Here is a 27,766-nt window from a genome sequence, read left to right on the forward strand (position 1 = left end):
ATCTGCAGCATTCTGTGTCCTTATAGAGGCCGCAAACCAGACCAGATTGCACAGAATTGTGTCAAAAATTGTTTTCAGGTGATCAAATGAGCGGGTCAATATACAACCTATAATAAATGAATATTACTAGTAAAGTTCCAATAACAGAACATAAAAATTTTCAAGAATCTCTCATATTTCACTCAGATCAAACCTGGACAGCAGAGATTATACAGACAACCTAGCTGTGAGCGCACTGCCTCCCCACTGACCGTTTTGCACCATAATTGCACAACAATTTTGATCACGGCCCAGCTTCCTTCTCCCCTGTAGCTAGGCCTGGCAGAAGACTTTCCAGAGCCAGAGAAGTGGAGAAGCGGATGACTTGCATTCCCTGCTTGTCAGTGGCGCACATGTAAATGCTTTCAGATCTCGCACAGTTGGCTGTACTTGAATGGTATGGTCTCCTTAAATAACCCAAAATACAAACTTGGGAGGGGAAAAAAGCCACTTTCATTACTGAAACAAAACCAATTCAATCTGTTCAATTGCAAAAAGTATTAAATCGCAACAAGATCTGGTGAAAACCTGTTGCACAGTTATCAGGCATTCGTCATTTGTGATAGGATCCTGTTGCTTTTCTAGAATCCCATCTGGCCATTGAGAAACACTTAAACTAAACCTATTATAAGTATATCGACCATTCTGCAGCCGGAAACAAATGTTTTCATCTGCTAATCTTAAAAGAGACCATTAAACGTCCCATGCCTCAGTAATGTGACTGCTACCGGTTTACTATAGATGGAAGAAGAACCGTTCTGCTAAGGATATATTCACATGGAGAGGATTAGACTCAGAATCCCAGACTTAGAGATTTTAGCACAGAACTTGCATCATAGCTAATGACAATCCACACAACCCTATTCACGTGCATTAAAAAGTTTCTGCATTGATTTTACAGTTGATGCTATTATTGCACATGCATGACAAGTCACCAATAGGTTGTGTGTGACCATAAGACAGGGATGAGGAACCTACAGCCTTCCAGCTGTTGCACAACTACAGTCCCCATCATGCCTGGACAGCCAAAGTTGTGGCTGTCCAGGCATAATATGAATTGTAGTTTCACAACAGCTGGAGGGCTGCAGGTTCCCTTTCCCTGAAATAGACCCTAGTGCCAAGAGATAAGCACCAAAGTCACCACTAAACAGGGTTGTCTTCTGCTGAACTATTGGATCAACTACTATGTCAGAATCTAGGACTATTAGTACTCCAATGGGCCAACCCAACCTGACATAAGAGTAACACATAGATTCAATAAACCTTACCTATAGGATGAGTTATGGATAGGAGGTTATTGACCTCTAGCTGTTTCTCCAAACTTCCCATTCACAAACTTGGCCAAATAAACATGTGCACAAGAAGAGAAGAGCATGGAGCGGAGATGTCAAAGTGTTCAGGTTCAGCAACTTTCTTCAAACCTGAACGCTCTGCATTTGACTCCCTGAGGCTGCAAAAGTTGCATGCCGCCTTAGGGCCAGTAAACATGGCAGAATTCTCCGTTATGGAATCCAGTCAGCATGTCATACTGGCAGTCTATGGGAGGCTCGCACGCCTCCTCTCTCCGCGCGGAAGATTGGACACGTCAATTCTTCTGAGCGGAGAGGCGCGTGAGCCTCCCATAGACTGCCAGTATGACACGGAGGCTGGCTGCATTCCGTGAGTTTTACTCCATGTGAACTCAGCCTTAGGGCCCTATTCCACCGGACGATTATAGTTTGCATAATCGTTAACGATTAACGATCTCAAGCGACCGCTATTGCGAAAGACCTGAAAACGTTCACTTTTCATTTTTATGGAACGATAATTGTTACTTATGATCGTAATTGCGATCGTTCCTTCTTCGCTATTTATTCGCTATTGCGTTCATATCTATTGCAAACGACCGAACGATGTCTTATTCAATGCGAACGATTTGCGAACGTTTTGCGAACGAGCAACGATAAAAATAGGTCCAGGTCTTATAAAGCGATCAAGGATTTCTCGTTCGGTCGTTAATCGTTAACTGCATTTCAACCTAACGATTATCGTTTAGATTCGAACGATTTAACGATAATCTGAACGATAATCGTCCGGTGGAATAGGGCCCTTAGTGAGTTCTGGAAAAGAATGGGAAACATCTATAGGCATCCAACTTCTGAAGCCAAAGGGAGCCAAATACTAAGCGTTCAGGTTCAGAGAACAATGCTGAACCTGAACAGTTCAGCATCTACTAAAGAAGAAGAGAGGAGTCTATCACTGGTAAATGCCTCTATTGGTGGCTTATCTCCTCTGAGAAAAAAGTTTTCACAATGTTGAAATCCAACTTCATGATCCTTCTCTTCTCCAACATAAGTTGGGAGGACACCATACTCATCAGAGGTTCGCCAGTCCTACCAAAACTGGTGGGTTCAGCCAACATTAATCTAATGTGTATGGCTGGCTTTAGTCATGTTGATGTTTCTGTAGCTTCTCTACTCAATTGTGATTGGACTTTGAAGTGGTAGGACATATTGCCTCTGGTAACTGATCATTGGAATTTCTAACATTGGGTTTTCATAGTTGAACAACCACACAGAAGTCTGAGATCAACATGTGGGATACAGTTTGCAGTTAAGTGATGTATGGCCCAACCCTGTTAGATGTATCGCACTTCACCATCTGGAAGTCTGATGGACAAAGCTGGGTTTGAAGGCTGCAAGAATACTTCTGCCCAGATACATCAGTGGTAGAGATAATGGTCTGTCGTAGGCTGGACCTTTTGATTCTCTGACCTCAACCCCATTAAACTCCTTCGGGAAAAAGTGGAATGCCAACTGCAAGCTAGACCTTATCTCCGAACATTGGTCCTTGATCTTACTGAAGCCCACGGGGAACCAAGTTCATATTAAAGAGCTGTCAACTTGTAACAATCCACTTTTGTTAGTTTGAAGGTTCCTAAAAGTGGTCTGTCCTGCTCCTGGGATCTCCGATAATAAGAGAGACAGAGAAAAGAGAGAGAGACACTCTTTGTGGTTGCTCTTCACATTAACTGCTTGACCCAAATAACACATGAGGGCCCCCAACTCTATTAACTACGGTCCAGTAGAGTATCATATCTAAACCTTTGTAAAGTCTTCAAAAATATAAAGGCTAACATTTTCATGTGTCTCTGTCCACTGACAGTCAGGGGACCAGGAAACTGAAAGACTTAAGCCACAGTAGACTGCCTAATATTTTTTAAGCCTATAAATACCCTTCATAGGTGACCCATAGCCTCTTCGTAGCTGTATGTTTGAATAAATACTTCTGGAACATCTTTTCTTATAGCTCTGTGTTATGTTGTTTCTCTATGTGTTCTTAGAAACAGAAAATTGTTGGCAGAACCCCCCCAGGTCCATTTGGTTTGCCCTTATATAATTTCCTTTATTATATTTTAGGGTAGCTAAAGGTTTATCCCAGGCGGATTTATATTTACTTACTGTAGATTTACCAACCACATCAGCCAGAAGATTCCTTCAGAACTGGACACAGTATTCCAGATGTGATGTCACTAGAGCTGTATACAGCAGGATCACTATCTCCCTCTTCCTTCTGGTTATACCTTTTGAGCCCAGCATTCAATTATATGTATACAGCCCAGTATATATATATATATATATATATATATATATATATATATATATATATAAATAAATAAAACAGGCGAGCATACCATTAGCTTTTCCTACCACCTGGTTGCACTGGTGACTCATTTTAAGACTGTCAGAAATCACTACCCCTAAATCCTTCTCTTCTGAAGTCTTCACTAACACAGAACTAATGATATGATCCTACTCCCCAATTTATTTTACATTTGGAAACATTAAACTGTAGTTTCCATTGTTTGGACCACATATCTAGTAACCAGTCTCTGCTCAGAATATACATAATAAATAACAGCCCTCTGATATCTATACTTCATCCAACTACAAATCCACTTACAAGAAATGGATGACTAAATAGCCATTTTGGTGTTACCATTTGGAGATGTGTCTCTAGACTGTCTGAGATTATACAATCAGAGCTGACAGTGTCAGGCAGTGTAGGGACACGCCCACTTGTCTATTTAGTCAGAACAACAGGGACAGCACAGAGCTACCAGTCATCTGGATACTTTTAGTTGTTGTCTTACTACATACTCTGTTGAGTCACACTGGGTTTTTACACTTTCCAGCCAAAAATTTTATTATTTTTATGTTTTTTTTCGTTAATACATTGGCTGCTACTTTATCTACTTGTAAACACATTTACATCAAACAAATTGAACTAAGGTCGAGGTGAAGGATGAGTCAAGTCTTTTGGCCAAGTTTACAAATAACCAACTTCAAGATTGCACCATTCCCAAAATATCAGAACTGAGTAGTTAAAATTACAGTAAAGACGTGCACTTAATGACACGGCAAATATACACACAGCTCACTTGGCTTACAGGCACGAGTTATAATAAAACATTGCGTACTATGCTAAACCACAATTATATCTAGACTACACATAAAAGACTGGGTGGAAACAAATATTTTATATTTAGGATCCGACAGGCACTTTCAGAGCCAGTAAATGGGTGTATCCATAGAGAAGGTCTAAAAATGAGGACGAAAAGATGAGCAAAGGATTTTTGCCAGGATAAGTATATATCTCCCCCCCCCCCCCTCCCCAAGTACTGAGGCTGCAGGTTCAAGGTCAAATTGGTCCTAAATTGTGTATTATATAAGGCGACCGCTAAAATTATATTGGAAGTGTTAAAAGGGGCTCAGCGTGAATGTATACATGGTCTGCAGATCACGATACAGAGAATAATGAATGTGATATGTCCGGACATGCCATAGGTGGTGGCCCTCTGGCTCAGGCCATGACTATTTTTCCTTCATTCTGACTATGTTTAATTCTCACAGTCTCCTCTTCACGTAACTAGATGTAGGGTGAATGTTTGGTCCATGGTCAGACTGGTCCACCAGAGTACCAGAGGATTCAAAGCTAGGTCAGGACTATGGAACAGTATAGATGCCAAGGTCCAGTTGAGGACAACCACATTAAGAGCTGCCTCTACAGCCAACCACTGGACCGTTGCCATTGTTGTTGTTTGTCTTTCAACATGTTATAAAACAATGAAAGACAAAGAAGCCTTTTATTACATGAAGCAATTATCGGCCTTAATGGCCAATAATCGCCCAAATACAGCCGATTAATCGCTTTGTGTAATAGGGCCATAAGGCTAAATTCATATGGGTTGGATTTTCTGCAGATAATTTCTCTGCAAACATGAAGGACATTTGTGAAAATCCCCACCGGTAGAATATCTGCAGCACTGCCACAATTTTTGGATGTAGCCTTACGGTCTGCGAGGGAAAAGCTGCAGCAGAATCTTATGAACACACTGAAAAGCTTCTGCATGGAAATTAAACTACAATGTCAATTTCTGATCGATTCCTGCTGCAGAAACTGCAAGGATTTCTTGCAAATCTTCTCCATTGACTTCAATGGGGAGTTGGAAATTTGCAATCAAATCCTTGTGTTGGGGATTTCACTGTGCACCTAAACCAGGGATTGGAAACCTTCGGCGCTCCAGCTGTTGCAAAACTACAACTCCCATCATGCTTGGACAGCCAAAGCTTTAGTTTTGGCTGTCCAGGCATGATGAAAATTGTAGTTTTGCAATAGCTGGAGGGCTGCAGGTTTCCGATCCCTTGTTTAGGTGCACAGTGAAATCCCCAACACAAGGATTTGATTGCAAATTTCCAACTCCCCATTGAAGTAAATGGAGAAGATTTGCGAGAAATCCCTGAAGGTTTCCCTATCCCTAACCTAAACCAATATGGTGGGGATTTCCGGGTGAATTTTCCTGCATTTTTAGATTTTCAGCTAAATTCAGCAAGTGTAACCCATGTGGATGTACTCCAAGAGCCACAGCCAATACTGAAAAAAACTCTAGATTGTATGAATCTTTAAAGCGAATCTATACCACTTGGACAGCCCCCCCCCAAACAACTGGTGGTGGTGGTGGAGTTTGATGAGGCGGGGCCTAGTGCATCTGTGCCCTAGGCCTGCAGCGCCTCTCTCCCCGCCTTCATCCAGCCAATGGACATGCCAAAGACAGGACATCAAAACGGTACCGGCGGTGGGTGGGGGCTGTCCAGGTGGAATGTGCCAAGAGTGCTTATTAGATTTGAGTCAGGCTACAGTAGGTTTTACCAAATCTGATAATGAATCAGCAGACAATGAAATCATCCACCTTCCAAGTATCTCGACTCCCCAGAAAAGTCTGGAGTGGACTCTAGACCACAGGTGCCAAACTTGCAGCCCTCCAGCTGTTGCAAAACTACAATTCCCATCATGCCTGGACAGGAATGATGGGAATTGTAGTTTTGCAACAGCTGGAGAGCCGCAAATTTGACCCCCCCCCCCCCCCCCCCCACACACACACACACACACACTTTTAGACTCGTTCCAGACTCTTCTATGGAATTGGAACACATGGAAAGTTGATGACTTTTACAAGACAAAGTAAAAAAAAAAGTCAACAGCTGATTCATTTAATTCGTGTTTGACACATGTTACTCTACATTCGGTCGACTTTGGACAAGGATACACAAGGACAAGAGCTCTCAGATTTTTTTTTTATTGTATATAAGAAATGTAATTATATTGAGAGAATTACCTGGAATCAGAGGTGATGTGTTGTGCTAAATATCCCCCATTATGTCTCCATAGATAGCATCTCTATGAAGCAGGTTCACACAGCCGGCACTTACAATTTCCGTCAAGTCATACATTCCAATGTTTAAGAACCCTTCTCTACTAAATATTTCTAAGACACTCTTGTTAACCAGGGATAAACTAAATGCGATCTATTATCAGGTTGTAAATGCAAAAACAGATGTGAAACGTGATATGCCAGTTACTCACCCTTGGACCTCTTTTCCCTGGGGGACCTGGTAAACCGGGAGGACCTGGAGGACCCTGAAGACACAGAAACACACAAGTATTTTACTGAAAGTCTAAGAATGACTAAGCTCCAGTGTCTGAGACTCGAAATCCCAAACTATCAATTATCAACACCTTCTAACCCTGCAGTAAGATCACAGAGCGTTGGGCTTAAAGCTCCGACTTTCAGCTGAAAAGAATCCAAGCATTTAATGGAGCTCCCAACACACAGATTCTCATTGAAGCCAAAGGAATGTCTGTTATTTCCATGAGGAAATGATGGTCTTCCATTATTTACAAATTTTCTGAAATAATAAATGGCCGCAGTGTGAATGGTCCCAGACGCCCTTGTGTAAGGCGGCCTATCTCAAGTAAAACAACTGCACTCCGGTGGAAGTCAACCAGGCTTTGTGCGCTCTATGGGCCCACTGCGTTTGGCGTACAAGAAGTTTTCTGTATCCTTTTAGCTAGTGGTTAACACCTGGTTCTGCTATTTTTCTTTGCTTTTTTTTTTTTTCACAAATCCTTTTGAAATGTGACAGACCGTCCTTGATCCCCTCCGAGCTGTGATGAGATGGCGGCTCTAGGATCTGAATCTCAATTACATTGGTTGTTCTCCAAACTTTGTAAAAGTTTGATAATGTAGATAAAACTCAACTTTGTGTTATTGCTTCTTGTGACAGCCAAGAAGGTGTGTCTGGAATATGACCCCAGGCCTGTTTTACACTGCTGCTGTCTCTTTCCAAGGGCGCTCCTGGACCCTTCAAAAATCACAAATTTTCCGATGTGTAAACTAATAACTAATCCTTCAAAGTCAACTGGTGTCAGGAAGGTATATAGATTTGTGATTTACTTCCATTCAAAACCTCCAACTTTCCAGTACTTATCCGATGTGTGTCTTCCAGGAAGTGGGGTATTCTTTCCAATCTAACACAGTGCTCTCTGCTGCCATCTCTGTCCATGTCAGGAACTGTCCAGAGCAGGAAAGATTTTCTGTGGGGATTTGCCACTTTTTTGTACAGTTCCTGACATAAATAGACAGAGGTGGCAGCAGATAGCACTGTGTCAGACTGGAAAGATAATATATGTGTGTGTGTGTGTGTATATATATATATATATATATATATATATATATATATATATATAAAGAACAAACAGCTAACAAAAAGACTTAAAATTCAGCCTCAGTCCTGAAAATTTTACATTTAGAAAACACTTTTAAAGTTGATTTTGAAGCCAATTACAAGCAGGTATCTCTGAATCAGTGTCTGAAACCTCCTTAATTATAGGTTCTGGGAAAAAAAGTTTCGAAAACCAAGAGTGGATTTATCAGTGTTGCATGCACAGTAAAAGCTGACACCCACTGAACTCAATGGGAGGTGGTATTCATGCAAAAATAAAAAAAAAACAACAACAACAATTAAACAATGATTTGAATATTCTTGAATTTAGTGTCCAAAGCAGCACTGACTTTTGCTGTGCAAATAGGGTCAAACTATGCTGTAAAGATCTTTTCGGAGGTTTATTTAATCACAGAAAAACGCAGAGCTTGCTTTCTAGAATTCCATGCAATAATCTACTTTTCTAGCAATGCTACAAATTGTGCAGCTATGGACAAGAGTGCCCCTGCTGGGCTGTGTCTGGTATTACAGCGTTATTTGTATGGAGCCGAGCGCTCTTGTGGCACGCTTGTTCTTAGCTACACAATTTATTGCACTGTTAAAAAAAATATTATATAAAATATAAAAGCAGGAATTCATAAAAAGGCTCAATAACTTGTCTATAGGTATTTCCTCTACAGATGCTTTAATAACAGGAAACATATTATATTACTTTAAGTTTCATCTTGTCCTTGTAACCATCTTATCTACATCCACATTCAGAATTTGTCTGGTTGTTGCTGAAGATCTGTCGACATTGTGTTGACAGACACACCCACATAGATTAGCTGCTCTCTGCTCCAATGAATCTTTCACAATCACCATAGCAGAGGATGCGGAATGCAGAGAATGAACCAACAGGGGGCAGCAAAGGAAGAGGCAAGAAGTCAATGGCATTTGTGAATGTAGAGGTTTATTTTCAGTTTTATCTAAAAAAAAATATCATAAGGCTAGCTTCACACTACGTTTTTGCAATCTGTGTTTGCAAAAAAAACTAATGGAAAAAAACAGATGTTTTTATCCGTTTTTTTTATTGACTTCCATCATAAAAAAAAAATGGACCAAAACACACACTTTTGTTTAACGTACACAAAAATAAGTTCAAGTACGTTTTTAAGTGTAATGGAAATCAATGGAAAATGAATCGAAACAGTTGCACACAATTGCATCTGTTTTTCCATCCATTTTTCCATCCGATATTTCCATTTTTGCAAAAACATGAAAAAAAAAAACTGATTGCAAAAACGTTGTGTGAACCCAGCCTTATAAGGGTTGGCCTCCCACCTTTCCCTATCCCCTATTTTTTCCGTCTGATGTAATATTACAGATGGTAATTGGGCATGTAAGATTTCAATGCCTGATCACTTTGACTGAAAATAAGGTCATAGGTCTCTAGCAGCCATGTACTCCCCTATCTCCATTTAAAACACATGCACACTGTGAGCGTGCATATGTATGTAGGTTCACATGTCAGCTGCATCCATACATGTCATTATTGTATTTTCATTATTGTTGTCACAATCTTGAACTTCAGACTGCACTCTTTCCTTTTCAAGTCCATTAACCATCCTATGATGCATCATTACATGGGCAACTAAGCCTCTACTATCACTTCCTTCTTGCCACGTTGAGAGTACAGAAACGCATGTGTTTTCGGGGTGGGGTGGGGGGTTTACGTTGAGATCACATGACCTAACACATGGAAATTATTCTGGGAATTTTTAGGCAATAAATTAGGTTATAACTAGAGAGGAGCGGGCTTTTCGGATTTCTGGTTCGTGAGAACCAGAACGATCGGCGTCGGATTCCCGCTGTCTGCTCGCTCCGTGCAGCGGGTGGATACCTCCTAAGGAACGCCTGGAAAACTGGGATACAGCCATTGGCATTGGCGTTTTCCAGGAGTTCCTTAGGAGGTATCCACCCGCTGCACGGAGCGAGCAGACAGCGGGAATCCATCGCCGATCTCTTTGGTTCTCACGAACCAGAAATCCAAAAAGTCCACTAATCTCTAGTTATAACTACTAACTAGCTGTATAATGAAGATTATAAAAAATTGTGGAGTGCTTCTTCAAACATGGCCTAAACTACTTTCCAGATCCAACAGCATCAAAGAGTAGTATCTAAAATTTCCAATATTTATTGCATTTCTAAGTGAAAAACAGCAACATTTCGACCCAATGTTTGCAAGGATTGCGTGTTTTTTTTTCCATGCTTGAAAAAAAAACCCATTGGGTTGAAACATTGCTGTTTTTTTACTTGGAAATGCAATCAATTTTGGAAATTTTTGATGCTACTGATGCTGTTGGAACTTCTTGAACACCACAAAGAACTGTGTGAACTTGGCCCTCTATTCTGTCTGCAATTTGATTTCCATGAATTTAGAATGAAAAATGCTTTACTACAGCTTGAAACATTTGGCTCTGTCTGTAAGAAGATAGAAGACATCTGAAATAACGTTCCTCTAAAATTACTATCGTTTCGCTAAGCCAAGAAACTACAGTGAGTCATGTCACATGCTCATCAAATGTTCCAAAACTCTTTTCACAAGTCACACACACATCTTATTAATAAAACAGTCAACTTACTGGAGGTCCAGGGTCTCCTTTATCTCCAAGCAAATCCTCCATTTCAAAAAGCATGTTCATCTCCTCGTAGTCGTAGTCATAGTTCTCCATGTCGACTTCGTAGTTGTTTTCTGTCCCATAGATATTTTCCGTTCCATAGTCATTTTCCGGTCCATAGTCAACCTCAGTTCCATAGTGGTCACCCTCCGTTCCATAGTGGTCACCCTCATCGGGACCATCCAAAACGTCAAGTTGGCTATATGTGTCACTACTGGCCTGATACAGCGTCCTGTTGAAGATCCGATGGATACCCACCTTTCCATCCTTTTGTTCTTTTGTGTATTTTCTCTCTGTGACGTTCCTCAAACGCATCTTTTCATAAGCCAAGGTTGGCGATAAATAACCATGTCCTGTGTTGTTCGAAGATGAATTTCGATGGTGTGTTGGTTGGATATTTGTTTCAGGACGTTGAGTAACCCTGACACGAGATGTTTCTTTTTGGGCAGAACTAAAATTTTGGAATTTTGGGGACAGCTTAGAGGAGGAGGTTCTAGATGTCAATAAATCTGGTTCTTTGGCTAGGTCTAATATAGACTGTGATTGGGCACTGTCCTCTACACGTTTTTTCGTCTGCTCTTGCACAGATGGACGAAGAAGTTGTTGACTTGTTGGGTCTTCAGGTTGCGATCGGTAAGTATCGGTATGAAGACAATGCTTCCGCACATAGAGACAATAATTTGCAGAAGCTTCTGCTGAAGGAATAATCTCCAGTTGACATATCACTCCTTCAAACTGAACAGAATGAAGAGTCATTCTCCCCAAAGTAAATGTACTGCTGGGAGCAAGCGTCTGTCTGTCAAATACAGCTTCTTTGTTAAAGTATTTCTTTCCACATTCTGCAAACAATGAAATGGACGTGTGTCCGACACCAATAGCGAAGCTGTGCCACTGTCCATCCTGCACCGTGTAATCGAAAGACACCGACTGTTTGCCCCCCGTGTGTACCACCAACTTTCTCGGCAGCAACTGTACACCAAAAAATATTCTATTTTTATTTCTAATACTGAAAAGGAAAGCATTGTTGGGTTTGTCTGAGCGTAGACTGATCAACAAGTAAAATGGAAGTCCCAGTTTGGAAACAATGTCATTTCCCAGTGGATATTCGATGACTGTGTCTGTGGTCAGAACTACTCCTGGTTCTGCTAACTCTACTCTGCGCTCTTCGCCAGCAGCTGTCCATGGTTTGGTGGTCACTGATGACAATGGTAGAGGCCCCTTTTCTCCACGACCTGACGGATGAGAAGCACGTGTGCCTACAATAGAAATGGAAAGAAATCAGATTTTATGATCTTAGAAAAACTGTTTTTTTTTATTTTTTTCTATGTATCTTTGTATATTATGTATGTGCAGTTATAGTATGGTGTTACATGTAGTGCACCAGAAAATAATTCTTCTTAACTTCCTTGACGGCAGGCGGGGAAGTTATGACCTTGAAGAATAGAAAAGATGTCTGACATACCTAAAATGCATTTTAAGTGTTTTCCGTGTTTCTATTGTGGAATTTTCAGGACTCATGCAGGGTGGTCATCTTGTGATGACGGGGGATTTTTTTCCCCTTTAATTCTGAGCTATGAACTTACAATGCTGCAAAGACAATCGCCTTTGAATTATCTTCAAAGTGTGACACTGTGGTTTTATTAAATGAAGAAGCCAGGTTGTCTGTCTTCTTGACTGCCAAGTGTATTGTGGGCATTATTCCATGAGTCTACTTGGAAACTCCCCAGTGATTACTCAGGGAGATGAAAAGTCATACAAATGAGAGTACAGAGCCACAGTCTTGACTTTCTATTGTATATATACAGACGCAGTTACCTCTCGTTGGGTCATTATTACATAAATTGAAGATATTGTAACTTAAAAGGAGTCAGCCCACTAACGGCATCAATCACTTCTCCATAGGTTAGAGGTTAGATGATAAATGTATGATTATTGGGTGTCTTTGACTGCCGGGACCCCACTCAAAGAGAATTAGAATCCCCAAGTTTCCATTCACCATCATTGGAATGGATGGAGATAGTGAAGTACACCATAGTCCCATACACTGGCACGATACAGCTCCATTCACACTGATCACTTGGAGGACTTCTGTTCCAATGATCAACAATGGTCCTGGTAGTCAGACCCTCAGCAAACTTGCAAGCTCTCTTACTGGGCCAACACCTTATAGAAAACTAGTAAATAGCTTGGAAGCTTCTAAAAGAAAAAAACTAATATAGAAAACAGAAACTCCTTGCATATAACAAATATATAGTGGTTGTAAATACCGTTGTACTTGAAGGATCAGAGGATCTCTGGTGTCCTGTACAGTACAAACAGGGCCCTTTCTGTCATGGGTTTATTGCTCAGGCGGCAGATTTGTCGGGCAGCAGATTTTATGGAGTGGCCATAAATGATACTGTCTACTACTCACGACTGACATCATTGACCCCATGACCTGTAAATGATAGTTGGACACTGAGGTAGAAAGCAAGGAAGTCAGGAGTGCAAACACTCTGAAGGTATTGTTATATGTGTCACCCATCACTACACTACAAGTGGTTACTGCCCCTTTCAAATGCTTTGATGAATCAGAGCTGGTTTGGTGCCACAATGGGGACCTAAACAGTATCAGGCATATAAAGTTCTAACATTCTGGTTGAGTGATGTAGGACACCTCTGGTCTTAGGACTATTAAATTATTTAGGGCATTTAAACTTTGTCTTCCAGATAAAAACCTAAGTGTTTTATAAATGTCGGTTGAAGGAGAACGAAAAAGGAAACCTAACCAGCCATTTACCTAAAAGTCTACCAGCATCTGGAGTCCCCAAACTTTGCTGATCTACACTTACATAAAGGAGCATCTAAAGGGACCACCCTCTCTCCAAAGCAGGACCATACTAAGGGGTGACCAGATGCCCAGTCCAACACATACTCCTATAGGCCTCATTACACGGAGCGATTATCGTTTAAACATTCGCTATAACAATCAAATTTGTTGAATGTAATAACGTCAGAATCGTTCGCTACTAAATCCATAGTTATCACTTCTGATCAATCGTTAAAGAGAATCTTTACACGATAATCGCTATGTGTAATAGGGCCTTAAGGGTCACCAAACATCAAACAACTTTTTTTGATGGCTCTGGAAACGGCATGTTGCGTTGGTTTTCCCTAATCGTCTATGGTCTCTATAGTCTCTGGTACTCTTGGGTGGTCATCATAAAATTGGGGGAAACTGCATGAATATAAACAATAAATACCCGACTCTTATGTACAAATGGTATGTGCATTCTGGAAGAGTATTTTTGTGCAATAGGAGACGTACGCGGTGTATATAGAATATAGGGATTCCGATGGCGGTAAACATTTCACATAGCCAGCATACCAAGGGCTTATCCAATGTCCAGGTCTACAATGCCTCCGGCTGTTAATAAATGTATCCAGCGGAAAGTGACCTATTTATAATACACGCCATGGCGCTGTGTGGTATCAATGAATGCAGGAGGCTTAATATAACATGCACAGGATGTTTACCTCTTACATCCTGGGTCCTCTTCTCAATGACCAAGTGATGTAAATATTTCTGTCTGCCGAGCACACAAGTGGTGGATACTAAAGTCTTGGCTGGAAGACGACTCTAGCAGCCATCATCACACTGATAGCTTAACCCACAAAAACGTACAATTTGTAGTCATGTAGTAGTATACTGAGAGGTTGTAAGGTCACCATACAGAACATCTAAGGTTCATGGGGGTTTTCTGACTCTCCGCCGGCCTCAGAGGTGGGGGAAACAAAATGGTTGGGCAGCTAAATGTCAACACTAAAGAGATCCGACAGTGGCTCCTTTCCCACTCTCAACCAAGAACACATGCACAATCGGGCTGAGGAGAACGTGCATGGGTTTTGAAGTGATTCAAAGTAAGAAGAGGTCATCTGACATCTAATATGTATTGCCAGCATTGGCCCTGTTGAATGGTCAGGTTGTTGAAGACTGATGTTTCTGTGTAACCTTACGCAACTGGTAGAATAGCTGACTTCTTAGTCCCATTCATTTTCCTTTGCCTAGAACAGGTCTAGGTCACATACTATTCATAGTATCTTAACTTTAGGTTGTGAATGAACTGCAATATCCCCCTCCCAAGGGCGTAATACCATAGAGGTCAACTTATCAGCTGGTATTGGGCCCTTGGGAAGAGAAAACACAGTCCTGAATATTGAGAACCTTGGCAGAGCCTTCCTGGCTTTTGCATTGCATTGACTCCAGTCATCCTGCCAATCTGTTGCTTGCCAATTTGCCTCAATACACAGTGCACAGGACAGAAGAAGACATCTCCATACATCACATGCAGAGTCCGTGGAGCCTCATTTAAGAGTCTCAAAACACGGGAACATGCATGATCTGTTCTCCAGATTTGTCAGCTAGACATGTGGGCCTCAGTGCAAAGACTGTCAGAGGGCCCTCAACTAAATGATTAATTTATAGTCCTGGCCTCCTCATATAGAGATAAAAGACTGTATGGTCCCCCCCTAGGGTACAACCGCATCATCATCTATATCTACGTCCCTGGTGATGGTCCCATGCTGGGTTACTACAGCTCAGTCCTCATTCATGTTAATGGTAACTGATCTTTGGTATCCCAGCACTACCACTACACAATATACAATGTTATCCGCTTCTATTTCTGTTCAATGTACGATGGACGGCTATATGGAGGTGTTTGACGGACAGTTTTAGGTGGCATATCATGTGCCCACCCCTTTCGCCAACTATGACTTATGCATGATAATGCTATAGGTAAGCAGATACCTAAAGACCCAACCATACTAAGAGGAGTTTTCCATGTCTGTAATTTTACTAGAAAAACAGTGTTGCGTGTTGTATTTTTTCCGTCGAATGTGACGGAATCTATGACGGAGCCTCCAATTGCAGATGTGAACAGATAGCGAGCAAACATATCCCGCTGGTGTGTACCAAGTTACCACAAGTATGTGCTGATAATGTTGTAGCTTGTCTTAGAAAATTACTTTCTCCTTGTTCCTACACTCATCAGGTCAAATTCAGTCCACAATATGAAAGAGGGTTAAAATAACCCACCATAGATCTTGGTCTTGTCCCCTCAGTCCATACCTCCAGGAAATAAAATAGTTTAGCACGTCTTCAGTAAAGTCAGCGAAGAGACAACTTGTTCTCTCAATCTATCAAATAGATGTCGTCAAACAAGAGTGAGTGCATCTACCAGCCTCCACGGCTCGGCTCTGGGCAGGAGAAGTATGGGCTGAGCCCGAGGAGCTGTACAAGACAAGGTTTTTTTTTTTTTTAAATCCCACTTTATCTAGTATCGGAGACCTCCATAGGTCACCCTCTGCCTCTCCCAGGAATTTTATCCTCTTTTCCAACGTCTAGGGTCGTGAAGTTTTTGAATCGTATGATTTAGATGGCTGCCGCTTCTGCTTTACATTTTTTATCTGCTTCTAATTTGGCGTTTATCTTATGATTTCATTCACCATTAATCCTCTCTCGATGTTACAGGGAACGCCATATGACTTCCATGCGCTCTAATGGATCCAACGTGGACAAAATATGTTTCTGCTAAATGGTCTAAACTCTGAGACAAAATATAAGCTGAAACTAAAACTTCACAAGGCGCAAATATCTGTTTGTGTGACATGTAGATTATTATTATTATTATTTATTTATAAAGCGCCCTTAATTCCAGAGCGCTAATATATACAGTATATACACACATATATACTATAGTTTAGGTACAGGGACTTAAGGGGGTACTCCAGATTAATGTTGTTTTTCTTTCAAATCAACTGGTGTCAGCACGTTATATAGAGTTTTAATTTACTACTATTTAAAAATCTCCAGTCTTTCACTACTTATCAGCTGCTGTACGTCCTGCAGGAAGTGGTGTATTCTCTCCAGTCTAACACAGTGCTCTCTGCTGCCACCTATGTCCATGTCAGGAACTGTCCAGAGCAGGAGAGGTTTTCTATGGGGATTTGCTACTGCTCAGGACTATAGATGAGCAAACCTCAAGCATGCTCGAGACGATCCGAACCCGAACTTTCGGCATTTGATTAGCGGGGGCTGCTGAACTTGGATAAAACCCTAAGGCTATGTGGAAATCATGGATATAGTTATTGGCTGTATCCATGTTTTCCAAACAACCTTAGAGCTTTATCCAAGTTCAGCAGCCCCAGCTAATCAAATACCGAACGATCGACTCGAATCCGAACCCGGTTCGCTTATCTCTAGTCAGGACAGTTCCTGACATGGACATAGGTGGCAGCAGAGAGCACTGTGTCAGACTGGAGAGAATACACCACCTCCCTATTGTAGTCAATGGTAAAAAAAAACACACAAATTAATGGTGTTTGCATGTGTGGCATGCAATGTTCAACTGGGTTAAAAAAAATGATCCACCTACTGGACATAGTATCTCTGCACGTCAATGCCCAGCCCCCTCAACAACCCCCTCAAATTGTTGTTCTTGGCTCACCGACGCCACTCAGATCACACTGGCGCCTACCTACGTTACATCTCTCCTGACCGCCCTTAATTCTCCTATGCCTTTGAAGACTGGAAGTTAGGATCTTCAATGAATCTCTATGACAGCGCTCTCATAGAGATGCATAGAAAACTGACTTCTGGCCTCTAAAGATGAGGGACAGCCAGAGAAGAGGTCACATAGGCACCATCAAGGTTTGAATAGCATTGTAGCACTGGTATAATGTTGCACCATTATGCTGCTGGGTGAGTATCCGGGGGAGCCTGCAGCAGGGGAGCAAATATTGACTGTCCAATGGCCACAGAATGTGTGACCGACAACCATAGGCATACCAAGCCATGTAATATGCTCAGTAAATAACCACAGGTCTACAAGATCAGTGGCTCAGCCTGTGTAATTCAGCCCCAATGCCACCCCCGAAGGGTTACAATGGATCAGGAAAAAAAAAAAAAAAACATGGCTGGTTTCTAACAGAAACAGTGCCACACCAGACAACAGGTTGTGTAAGACATTGCAGCTCAGCTTCTTTAAACAAATGGGGCTTCGCTGCAGTACCTCTCACAACCTGTGGACAGGAGTGGCGCTATTTTTTAAAAGAAGTAATTTTGATAATCCTGTTCCTTCCTTGTCTTCTCACCATATGCACATTGGTTATGGCATAATATTCTACAAATCTTAAAGGGATACTCTGGCAAAAATATTTTTCTTTTATATTAACAGGCTTCCCAAAGTTATATAGATTTGTATTTTACTTCTATTAAAAAAATCTCAACTCTTCCACTACTTATCAGCTGCTGTATATCCTGCAGGAAGTGGTGAATTCTCTCCAGTCTGACACAGTGCTACCTCTGTCCATGTCAGGAACTGTCCAGAGCAGGAGAGATTTTCTATGGTGAGTTCCTGACATGGACAGAGGTGGCTGTGTCAGACTGGAGAGAATACACCACTTCCTGCAGGACATACAGAAGCTGATAAGTACTGGACGACTGAGAGATTTTTAAATAGAAGTAAATTACAAATCTATATAACTTTCTGAAACCGGTTGATTTAAAAAAAGAAAAGTTTTTCGACGGAGTGCCCCTTTAACTTATCCCTATAACCCTCATATTTCGACGCACTCGTGCCACTTCTCTTGCCGTTTACCATGGTGTTTCTGTATGTTTTCTGTGCGAGTAACCCTGTAATCTAAGGGGCTACTATCATCTCTCCGAGCTTTTATTCTGGAAAGATTTCTTGCATCGAATAAGCAGAACCAGAAGACGAGCACATAATGAAATCGTCCTCCTCGGCGGCCGCACCAGGGATTGTCATCAGTATAATCACATCCCGCTGTTTTATTTATTTTTTCCATTTGTTTAATAACACTCAAATACAATGTGATTCCCGGAGCGTCAGTGTTGCCCCCCCCCCCCTCCCCCGCGACACCCACAGGCGGGAAAGTCACAATCAAAGCCTTTCTGCTGCAGTACAAAATGTCACAGGCTGAAGAGATTTTTCCAAAGGTCATAGCTCCTAGTGTAATGGCGGCCTGTGCGTTATAGTGTGACAGTGCAGACGGTCTCCTCTCACCTTGTGCTCGCCTCTCCGCCACACCGACAGCTGTGCATACTGCGACTACAACTAGGAGCCTTATCCTGAAAGAGAAAAAGAAAAAAAACTTTTAATAACACAGTAATAACAATGACACTAAGCACCAAAGCAGTCGCCATAGCAACCAGTCAGGTTACAGCTTCCATTTTCCTGCAGTAGATTGGAAAATGAAAGCAGCGATCAGCTCTCTCTTGTGCAGTTTTTAAATAAACTTTATTGGTGCATCGAAACAGAAAACAAACGCACATCATTATCAAATTGATGAGTATAAAGGATTAGTTAGGCCGGGTTCACACTGCTTATAGCCCTGTCAAAAAGGGATGCTGACGTAAACCACGGCGTACTGGCAACAGGTCCGCAAAGTTCAATGGCAAAAGTGTAGCCAGCTAGGGACTGTGCTTGGCCCAAATGTATACGTTTATTTTACGGGACTGAATACAGAAGTATACATGTCAGAAATGGGCCGAATATAGTCACTACAAGGTGTGTTAAACCGAATTAGCCTGCTGCCAGTATGCCATGGTATATGTCAGCATCCCTTTTTGACAAGTTGCCAGTGTGTCTGGGTATATGCAGCCTCATACCATTACTGTATCTGAATTAGAAAGCAAAGTTTAACCACGATCTATTCTTCCCATTCACAAGTATGCTCAATACAGCGGAGCATGCACGTGTTCTCAGTAGGGAAGAAGGCACAAGCCGCTGCTAGACATCTCGGGTGGTAGTTTGTACACTAAAGTTGTTGAAATATGCCCACTCCTTCCTACCCCCTTCATCTTGGAGAATTGGCAAGAACAACATACATGTAAGATAGTCAACCAGTCACACCGACTTTACTGTAATGGGTATCTTAGCCCTATGTCCAATATACACCTGTATGACGAAATGGATATAGATGAAGCTTAAAGGGGTATTCCTCTAATTGACATTAAGGGTAAGTTCACACTGAGGAATAGGCGAGGAAAGTTTTCTGCTTGAAATTTCCTCTTCTCGAGCTATGGCGGAATAGCCATGGAATTTGAGCAGAATGCAAGCGGAAAGCAGAAGTTTAAAGCCCCAATGGGATTTCTCCAGCGGAATCCACCCAAAGAATTGGCAAGTAAATCTGTGGCGGAAGGTTCTGCCATGTGAACAACAGAGTGGAAATCCCATTGAACACACATTGCTCTGTACATATTTTACAGGTGGAATTTCAAGCGGAATATGTGTAAAATTAAGCGCAGATTCCGCTTAAAATTCCTTGCTTATTCCTCAGTGTGAACATACCCTAATAGCATACCCACATAGGTTTATAGGTACAGGACCTTTATCTATCCCCCTTGGCTAGAGATGTGGCCACCAACTTGCTTGTCTATGTATCTGCTTTATAGGGGTGTTCCACCATGGACACTTCAAGGCACTGTCCACAGAATAGAGAATACAAGTCTGCGCACAGGGATTTGACCCCTTAGAAGACGCGTTGAATAAAGTTCTAGTCTGAATGAGGCAACAAGGAACCTGTCCAACCTGTTTTCGGCCATGTTTAGCACTCCCATAGACTCCCATAAATGGGGCTGTGGCAGAGTACTCTGTGCACTCTACTTCTCCATTCAGGAGTCCTTTTTTAAAGTTTGGAGGTTCCCAATGTTCAGACCTCAGACAGTCAGACACTTACATGGATAAGTTGATAAGTAGCCATTGGGGCAAAAACCTTTTATCGCATGGACTAGTGGGACCCCTGTTGTGGATATAGGGCCTGTGAATATGCCATAGATGTCTAGAATGAAATTAACCCCTTAATCATTTACCATGTGCATCAATAAACAGCAAAAAAATATCCTCCATGTATTAAAACATGGCATCCATTCTTACACTGTTCATTGAGGCACTGGGGGAATGCACTATTGACATTGATGAACAGACAGAGGTTAAATCCTCTAGCCACTAGTCAAACATTATAGCCTCCAGTCCTATGTACACATCTTTGTATATACAACACCCAATGTCACCTTCTTTGCTAAGGACGGCTCCATTTATACGTGTGATCACATGACACGGGGGCCAGCGACCACCAACCTCCCCCTTAAATAACTGTACTGACCACTAACCAAATAAATGGATGTCAGCAGTGATTTTTTTGACTTTCCCTGTTAGACCCCCCCCCCCCCCCCCCCCCGGCTCTTATCCATCATACCAGCTTACGTGACTCTTCCATGATGAAACCCAACTCAACAAGACCCTGACCTATGGATTACTGCTACACATTCCTTCTCGAAGCTCAAAAATCCAGAATCAGAATAGATAGAGAAGATGATCCTTTTCCCTTTTCGTATAGGAAAGCTAATAGATGGCAAAGGAAAAGTCTGTATGAACTTACAAGCCAACTCTACCTCGGGCTGTTTGGTCAATCTCACTTTAAATACCTGACATTCCTTTTTTTTTTTCATGGGAAAACTATATGTAAAGCATTGCCAGCTGGCCGTGTAATGGGTGTCAGCCAGACCTGGATAGAGTTGGCGGTGCACCTGATGCAGGATAGGGCTGTATACAGAAGTTCACACCTTCATAGACTCAGTTAAAGGGGTTATCCAGCGCTACAAAAACACGGCCACTTTTCCCCCTACTGTTGTCGCCAGTTCAGGTGCGGTTTGCAATTAAGCTCCATTTACTTCAATAGAAACGGAGTTTCAAAACCCCACCCAAACTGGAGACAACAGTAGGGGGAAAGTGGCCGTGTTTTTGTAGCGCTGGATAACCCCTTTAAGGGATCCTATTGTCATTGTGAACTAGAGCATGAATAATATGATAATATAATATAATAATGGTGATGGTGTATAATACATCTCATAGATCTAATACAGTTCATAGATAACTTATCAGTATTCATCAGCTGCTATATGTCCTGCAGGAAGTGGTGTATTCTTTCCAGTCTGACACAGTACTCTCTGCTGCCACCTCTGTTCATGTCAGGAACTGTCCAGAGCAGTAGCAAATCCCCATAGAAAACCTCTCCTGCTCTGGACAGTTTCTGACATGAACAGATGTGGCAGCAGAGAGCACTGTGTCAAACTGGAGAGAATACACCCCTTCCTGCAGGACATACAGCAGCTAATAAGTACTGTAAGACTGGAGATTTTTTTTAAATAGAAGTAAATTACAAATCTTTATAACTTTCTGACACCAGTTGATTTAAAAGACAAAGATTTTTGCTAGAGTACCCCTTTAAGTCGGCTGAACCCACTTTTCAGTATCATGGTCTCTCAAGACTCCACAGACATCATTTGAGATAGGTGTCAGGTGTAATGGGATTTCACAGCCGGACCCCTTTGTTCTCAGAGAGATAAGCCACCAACAGAGCTGTCTGGCTGCAGCATACCCCTCCCCATTGAGAACACAGAAAGGTTCATGTGTATGGGGAGTATGGGAGAAATAATTGCTCGTTCGGCCAACAGTTATTGAACGTGTATTAGGTGATTAGTATCTGTGGTCTAAAGACTGGGACTCTTCCAGATCACAAGGACAGGGATCCATCTCCCCTACACTGTGAATTGGGCCATGGTACAGGATGATTGCTGCTCCTGCTGCATTCACTTCTTACAGCAAGAGCCGAGTGCAGTCCCATAATGGGCCCCCCACTATACTGATGTCAGAGGTCACATCCCCACCAGATACCTATGACCTTATCTAAGTTTATTCTTTGGAGTACCCCTTTAAGTACCAGTGCAAAGCAAATACTACAATAGAGTGCCCACATAACACAGTGAACAAATACAATCTCCATACTACATGTAGAGTAATCCAATAACAGGACTATGGTTACAAGTGTCGAGTGACATTAGGCAATGCCCCCCATCAGTAGGGACGCCTGAGGCTATCCCCGAGCACCATACTCCAATGCTGCACACCAGAGCACAGCTATATAGTGGTCTACAGGCAGACACCTGGTCTAGCTGTATAATCGTTTTGTTTATGCGCCCCCCCCCCCCCCCCATTAGCGTCAATGGATGGTCATAATCATAAGAAAGAAAAAAAAACACAATGGCAAGTAGAATTTTTATGAAGTGCAATAAAAGCAGCGTAATGAGTATAATCTCCAGGCTGCAGCTGGACAGAACAGATGGTTTTATATAGAAAATGAAGCAAACAAACAGATGGGATTGTTATTCTCCGCTAGAATGGAGCAGTATGGGACATTTCTGGGGATTTTATGGCAATTTTTTTTTTTTTTTACTAAACTCAAAGAAGATGATGAATAAATTACATCGGTGATGAATAAATTACAGATAATGTACAGTGAGTGTCCACTATAAGAGTATAATATACCATGTCAGTGTCACACCTTATATACTAATAATCTGGCAAAGAGCTGACATATAACACTCAGTAAATCTACTGAGATCATGTACTGTGTGTCTTTTCCCTCGTACACCTTAGATAGCTGTTGACTTATTCTTCTACCAGGCTCCTCTTGGCTACACCTTTTGGTCTACATGGCAACTTAAAGGGGTACACCGGCGGAATTGTTTTCTTTCAGATCAACGGGTGTGAGAAAGTTATACAGATTTGTAAATTACTTCTATTAAAATTTCCAGTCTTCCAATACTATCAGCTGCTGTATGTCCTGTAGGAAGTGGTGTATTCTCTCCAGTCTGACACAGTGCTCTCTGCTGCCGCCTCTGTCCATGTCAGGAACTGTTTATAGCAGCAGAGCATTGCTATAGAAAACCTCTCCTGCTCTGGACAGTTCCTGACATGGACAGAGGCGGCAGCAGAGAGCACTGTGTCAGACTGGAAAGAATACACCACTTCCTGCAGGACATACAGCAGCTGATAAGTATTGGAAGACTGAAGATTTTCAAATAAAAGTAAATTACAAATCTATTTCTCTTTCTGAAACGTTGATTTAAAAGATTTTTTTTTCGACGGAGCACCCCTTTTAAAGAAGTTACATTCCCAATCTGCCATCCACTGGATATAACACTGCACAAACAATAATAATATTTATTTGTATAGCGCCAACAGATTCCGCAGCGCAATCTTACATTACAGACACAGATTACCATGGCTTCATGTTGTAGACCCATAATGCACCACCACACGTTCCTCCCCATAGCCCGCATAGTAACAGAGTGCATTGAGTTTCTGAAATGCCTCAACATAGATTGTAGAGTCAATGGGCGGAATCCGGCCGCCTCGGGGAGGTGAGTATTCCGCCACTTGTTGGTGACTTCTTCTGGTATGTATGACCAATAATGATCTCAGCTCCAGTATGAACCAACATGTTAATGCTGTTTGCTCAAGTCCAGCAGACGAGCCCCCCGGGGATCAGCAAGGTGAGGTTTTCCATGGTCTGCAAAGGCTCCTATCACCAAGTCTTGTTGTTTAGTCACCACTAAGGGGGCGACCTCCAGCAGCTGTCATAACAGCGTGCACACGTCTCCCACTATGCAGATTTGTTACAAGTGTGAATACAGTCACCTGGTGCACAGCACCATCTCACTCCTCAGCAAATAGTTGTCTCCCAGTGGAGCAGTGTTCCCCATCGCCTGCAAAGAATCTGCCCACCAGCAGGCAGAGGGGAGGCCAAGGCCGCCAGGGGCTGGCACTGATCAGCAGGCGGTATAGTCAGTCATTTAGGATGGTTTTTATTGGCTCTGGATCCATTGCACCAGTTAAAGGGATCCTTCGGAGGAAATAAAAATTGCTAAATAAAGTTTTCAAAAAGTTACAAAACTTTGTAATATATCTTCAGTAATGGGGAAAAAAAGTGTCCTGGCCATAAGAATGGGGCAAAAAGGAGCAGAGGGATCCGTCCAGAGCGCTGCCCCACATGGTGCAGAGACTCAATCATCCTCTACACGCCTGGTCACCTGCTACGCAGAGCGATCAGTATGTGTACCCCATTAGCTTAGTACATGGCCAGAGGGGGCAGCAGAGAGCCAGTGTCTGGACTGTCTGCACTAGGGATAGTAAAAAAAACATTACCATCAAATTTGGAAACTTTTTAGAAAGATCTATTATAAAGTAAAGAGGCCCAATCATCATAACATTAGAAAAAATTTAATGATACATGGTATATTATACTCTTATTTTTATTTCAGCTTTTCAGTGAATTTTTTCTTCTTCTCCAGAGTTCCCCTTTAACCCCTTTAGCTAGCTTTTTATCCCAACAATGCTTGGCCTAGGAACGCTTCATCTTTTTTTTTTCCACCTGGAGTGACTTTTGTAATAATATAATAAGTCTATTTTCAAAAATTCACCAGGTTCACAAATATTTTTATGTAAAATTCGCAAACTTACAAATCCGGACCGTAATGAATCGCACTGAAACAGCTAAACAACTGTTGAGCTATTTTTGTGTAATACTTACCTGTCCATGTCCCCTGATGTCATCTACAGTGTCGACAGCTGCATCCAGCCCGCTCAGCCAATTACTGACTGAGATGGACAGTGCAGCGGCCTGTGATTGGCTGAGCGGGCAGCAAATTTTTGCTCTAATGACGTCCATACTGGTCTGTAATGCAGAATGAATGTTGATCTATGGGGCTTTTCATACTGGTCCCCATCATTGATAATCATTAGAAGGGGCCGGCTGGCTGAGGCCCGTAACCCTGACCCCGCACCCCCCAATGATTGAAGGGGTGGGCCAGATCAGTACCCCTGCCCCCAGTGCCCCTGTTGGCTTACTGGGCAGAGGATTTCAGAACAAACAGCACAGTAATGGAGCCAAAGAGGAAGGTAAGAGACAGTGTTATCCATAGCGCCCCATGCCCACTAAGGAGCTATCAGTAGATTAGATTCATGAAACCTGCTGATAGTTCTCCTTTAATACATTTTACCCCATCACTTACTGGTGCCCTATGCAGTCGGCTACTTTACCTAACCCCTTATCATAGGTGACTGTGCTGTGTCCCAATACTGTTCTACTACAGTCCTAAATGCACACAGGTCTGTCCTTAGCATTAACCCCTTCTCCATGTATGGCTGCCAATATGATGACATACAGATGTTACATGGCCTGTCATCACGGACATACTGCAGAGCTGCATTCTGCTTAGAAAGGAATATTCTTCAGTGAAATTGCCCACAAGGAAATTCTGGATCTTCTTCTACAATATCAAGTGCTTCTTATTATCGTCAGCCCTACATGGCCCAACCGTTGTGCTGATCTGCATAATCGGGGGCCTGTCCCGGACCCTGAGGTCCAACCCATAGACCTCCTCCGATCCGTAAATTAAAGGGGAAATCAACTGGTGACAGAAAGTTTTCTAAGTGACTTCTATTTAAGAAATCTCCAGTCTTCCAGTACTTATCAGCTGCTGTATGTCCTGCAGGAAGTGGTGTATTCTTTCCAGTCTGACACAGTGCTCTCTGCTGCCACCTCTGTCCATGTCAGGAACTGTCCAGAGTAGGAGAGGTTTTCTATGGGGATTTCTATGGATATGGATATCACATGTCTGTATCCATATCCATATACAATGCCCCATGAAGGTTGCTGAGGCTCCTTAGGAGTCACAGAGCTTTATTAGAGCTAAGTGCACGGTCCTCACTGAAGTCTATTTCTAGAAGCAATGGAACATTTCCCAGAGTCTCTCTCTGATCTCCAGGGCTAATGAAACCCATGCACATAATGATTTAATCACCCTCTGCCGTCTGCTGTTTACATCTATTGGGCCCGATGTATAGCTCTCCGTTCTTTCGCCATTGCTGGTGTTTAATGAAATACACACGACAGTGAAAAAAACGACGGGTCCCCAGCAGGAATGCCGAAACAAAAAGACCTGGCAGATGAGCCGCACGTTCCAGCCACAAACTCTGAAGGATTGTGGCGCCAAACACAAGGAGACACTCCAATGTACACTCCAATCTAAGATCAGATGGAATGCATTACATACCCGACAAAGTGAAGATGATGGGGTGCTCAAAAGGTCGGTCCGAGACCGCCAAATTTTTCTTCTTTTAAATCAACTGGTGCCAGAGATGGTGTATGTCCTGCAGAAAGTGGTGTATTCCAGGTGTCCAGTCTGACACAGTGCTCTCTGCTGCCACCTCTGTCCATGTCAGGAACTGTCCAGAGCAGCAACAAATCCCCATAGAAAACCTCTCCTGCTCTGAAAACTGGGATACAGCCTATGGCTATGGCTGTATCCCCGTTTCCAGGAGGTCCTCAAGGTTGTATCCACCCTCTCCACAGAGCCTGCAGACAGCGGGAATCAGAAGCCGATAGTTCAGGTTCATACAAATCCGAACCTCAGCCGGTTCGCTCATCCCAACTGGTGACATGGGACACTCTGTTTGAGCAAATAGTTTGCTAAGATCATCATTTTTCAAAATATCTATAGAGCAGGTTTTGCGTGTACACCGGGGGTAGTATATACGGTAACCCTTGCACCTGTGGCTTGCTGTTGCACTTTCTGTTTTTTTTTTGTCTGTACTTAAGCCACCTGCAGCGTGCAACCTACAGTGTGAACAGAGGCATGAAGGTTTTTTTTTTCCAGTTCCTGACATGGACAGAGGTGGCAGCAGAGAGCACTGTGTCAGACTAGAGAGAATACACCACTTCCTGCAGGACATACAGCAGCTGATAAGTACTGGAAGACTGGAGATATTTAAACAGAAGTAAATTACAAATCTATATAACTTTCTGGCACCAGTTAATTTGAAAGAAAAATTGTTTTGGTGAACAACCCCTTTAAGTGTCCACAAAGTGGAATAGCCCAGCACTGTACGGTACCGTATGGTAAACGGCTGCATTAGTCGATGCATGTCTACACTACGGCTTGAAACGCATCAGTTATCGCACATTATCTGCATTATTTCTGACTTTACACTGTATTGATATAGAAGTGAAAAATGTTATCATACATCCCAAGTGACTTTGTGGATACCTATGTATGATACAAACAATACATGGAAACACAATAGGAAGTGTATACATAAAATAATAGGCAATTTGTAA

At 42.2% G+C, this 27,766-nt stretch overlaps 1 protein-coding gene across 3 annotated transcripts in view; it reads right to left on the bottom strand.

Annotated features, from left to right (window-relative positions):
- Positions 1-27,766, bottom strand: part of COL24A1 (collagen type XXIV alpha 1 chain) — a 186,625-nt gene that overhangs the window by 140,266 nt on the left and 18,593 nt on the right. For all 3 annotated transcript variants that reach the window (XM_069981559.1, XM_069981558.1, XM_069981560.1), the window contains exons 2-4: positions 18,808-18,872; positions 10,706-11,997; positions 6,943-6,996 (exon numbers count right to left, since the gene is read on the bottom strand). In XM_069981559.1, the coding sequence (XP_069837660.1) occupies positions 6,943-6,996; positions 10,706-11,997; positions 18,808-18,872 (1,411 nt within the window). The remainder of the gene's footprint in view (positions 1-6,942; positions 6,997-10,705; positions 11,998-18,807; positions 18,873-27,766) is intronic.

The sequence above is a fragment of the Dendropsophus ebraccatus genome, chromosome 8 (assembly GCF_027789765.1).
Source record: "Dendropsophus ebraccatus isolate aDenEbr1 chromosome 8, aDenEbr1.pat, whole genome shotgun sequence".
NCBI lineage: Eukaryota > Metazoa > Chordata > Amphibia > Anura > Hylidae > Dendropsophus > Dendropsophus ebraccatus.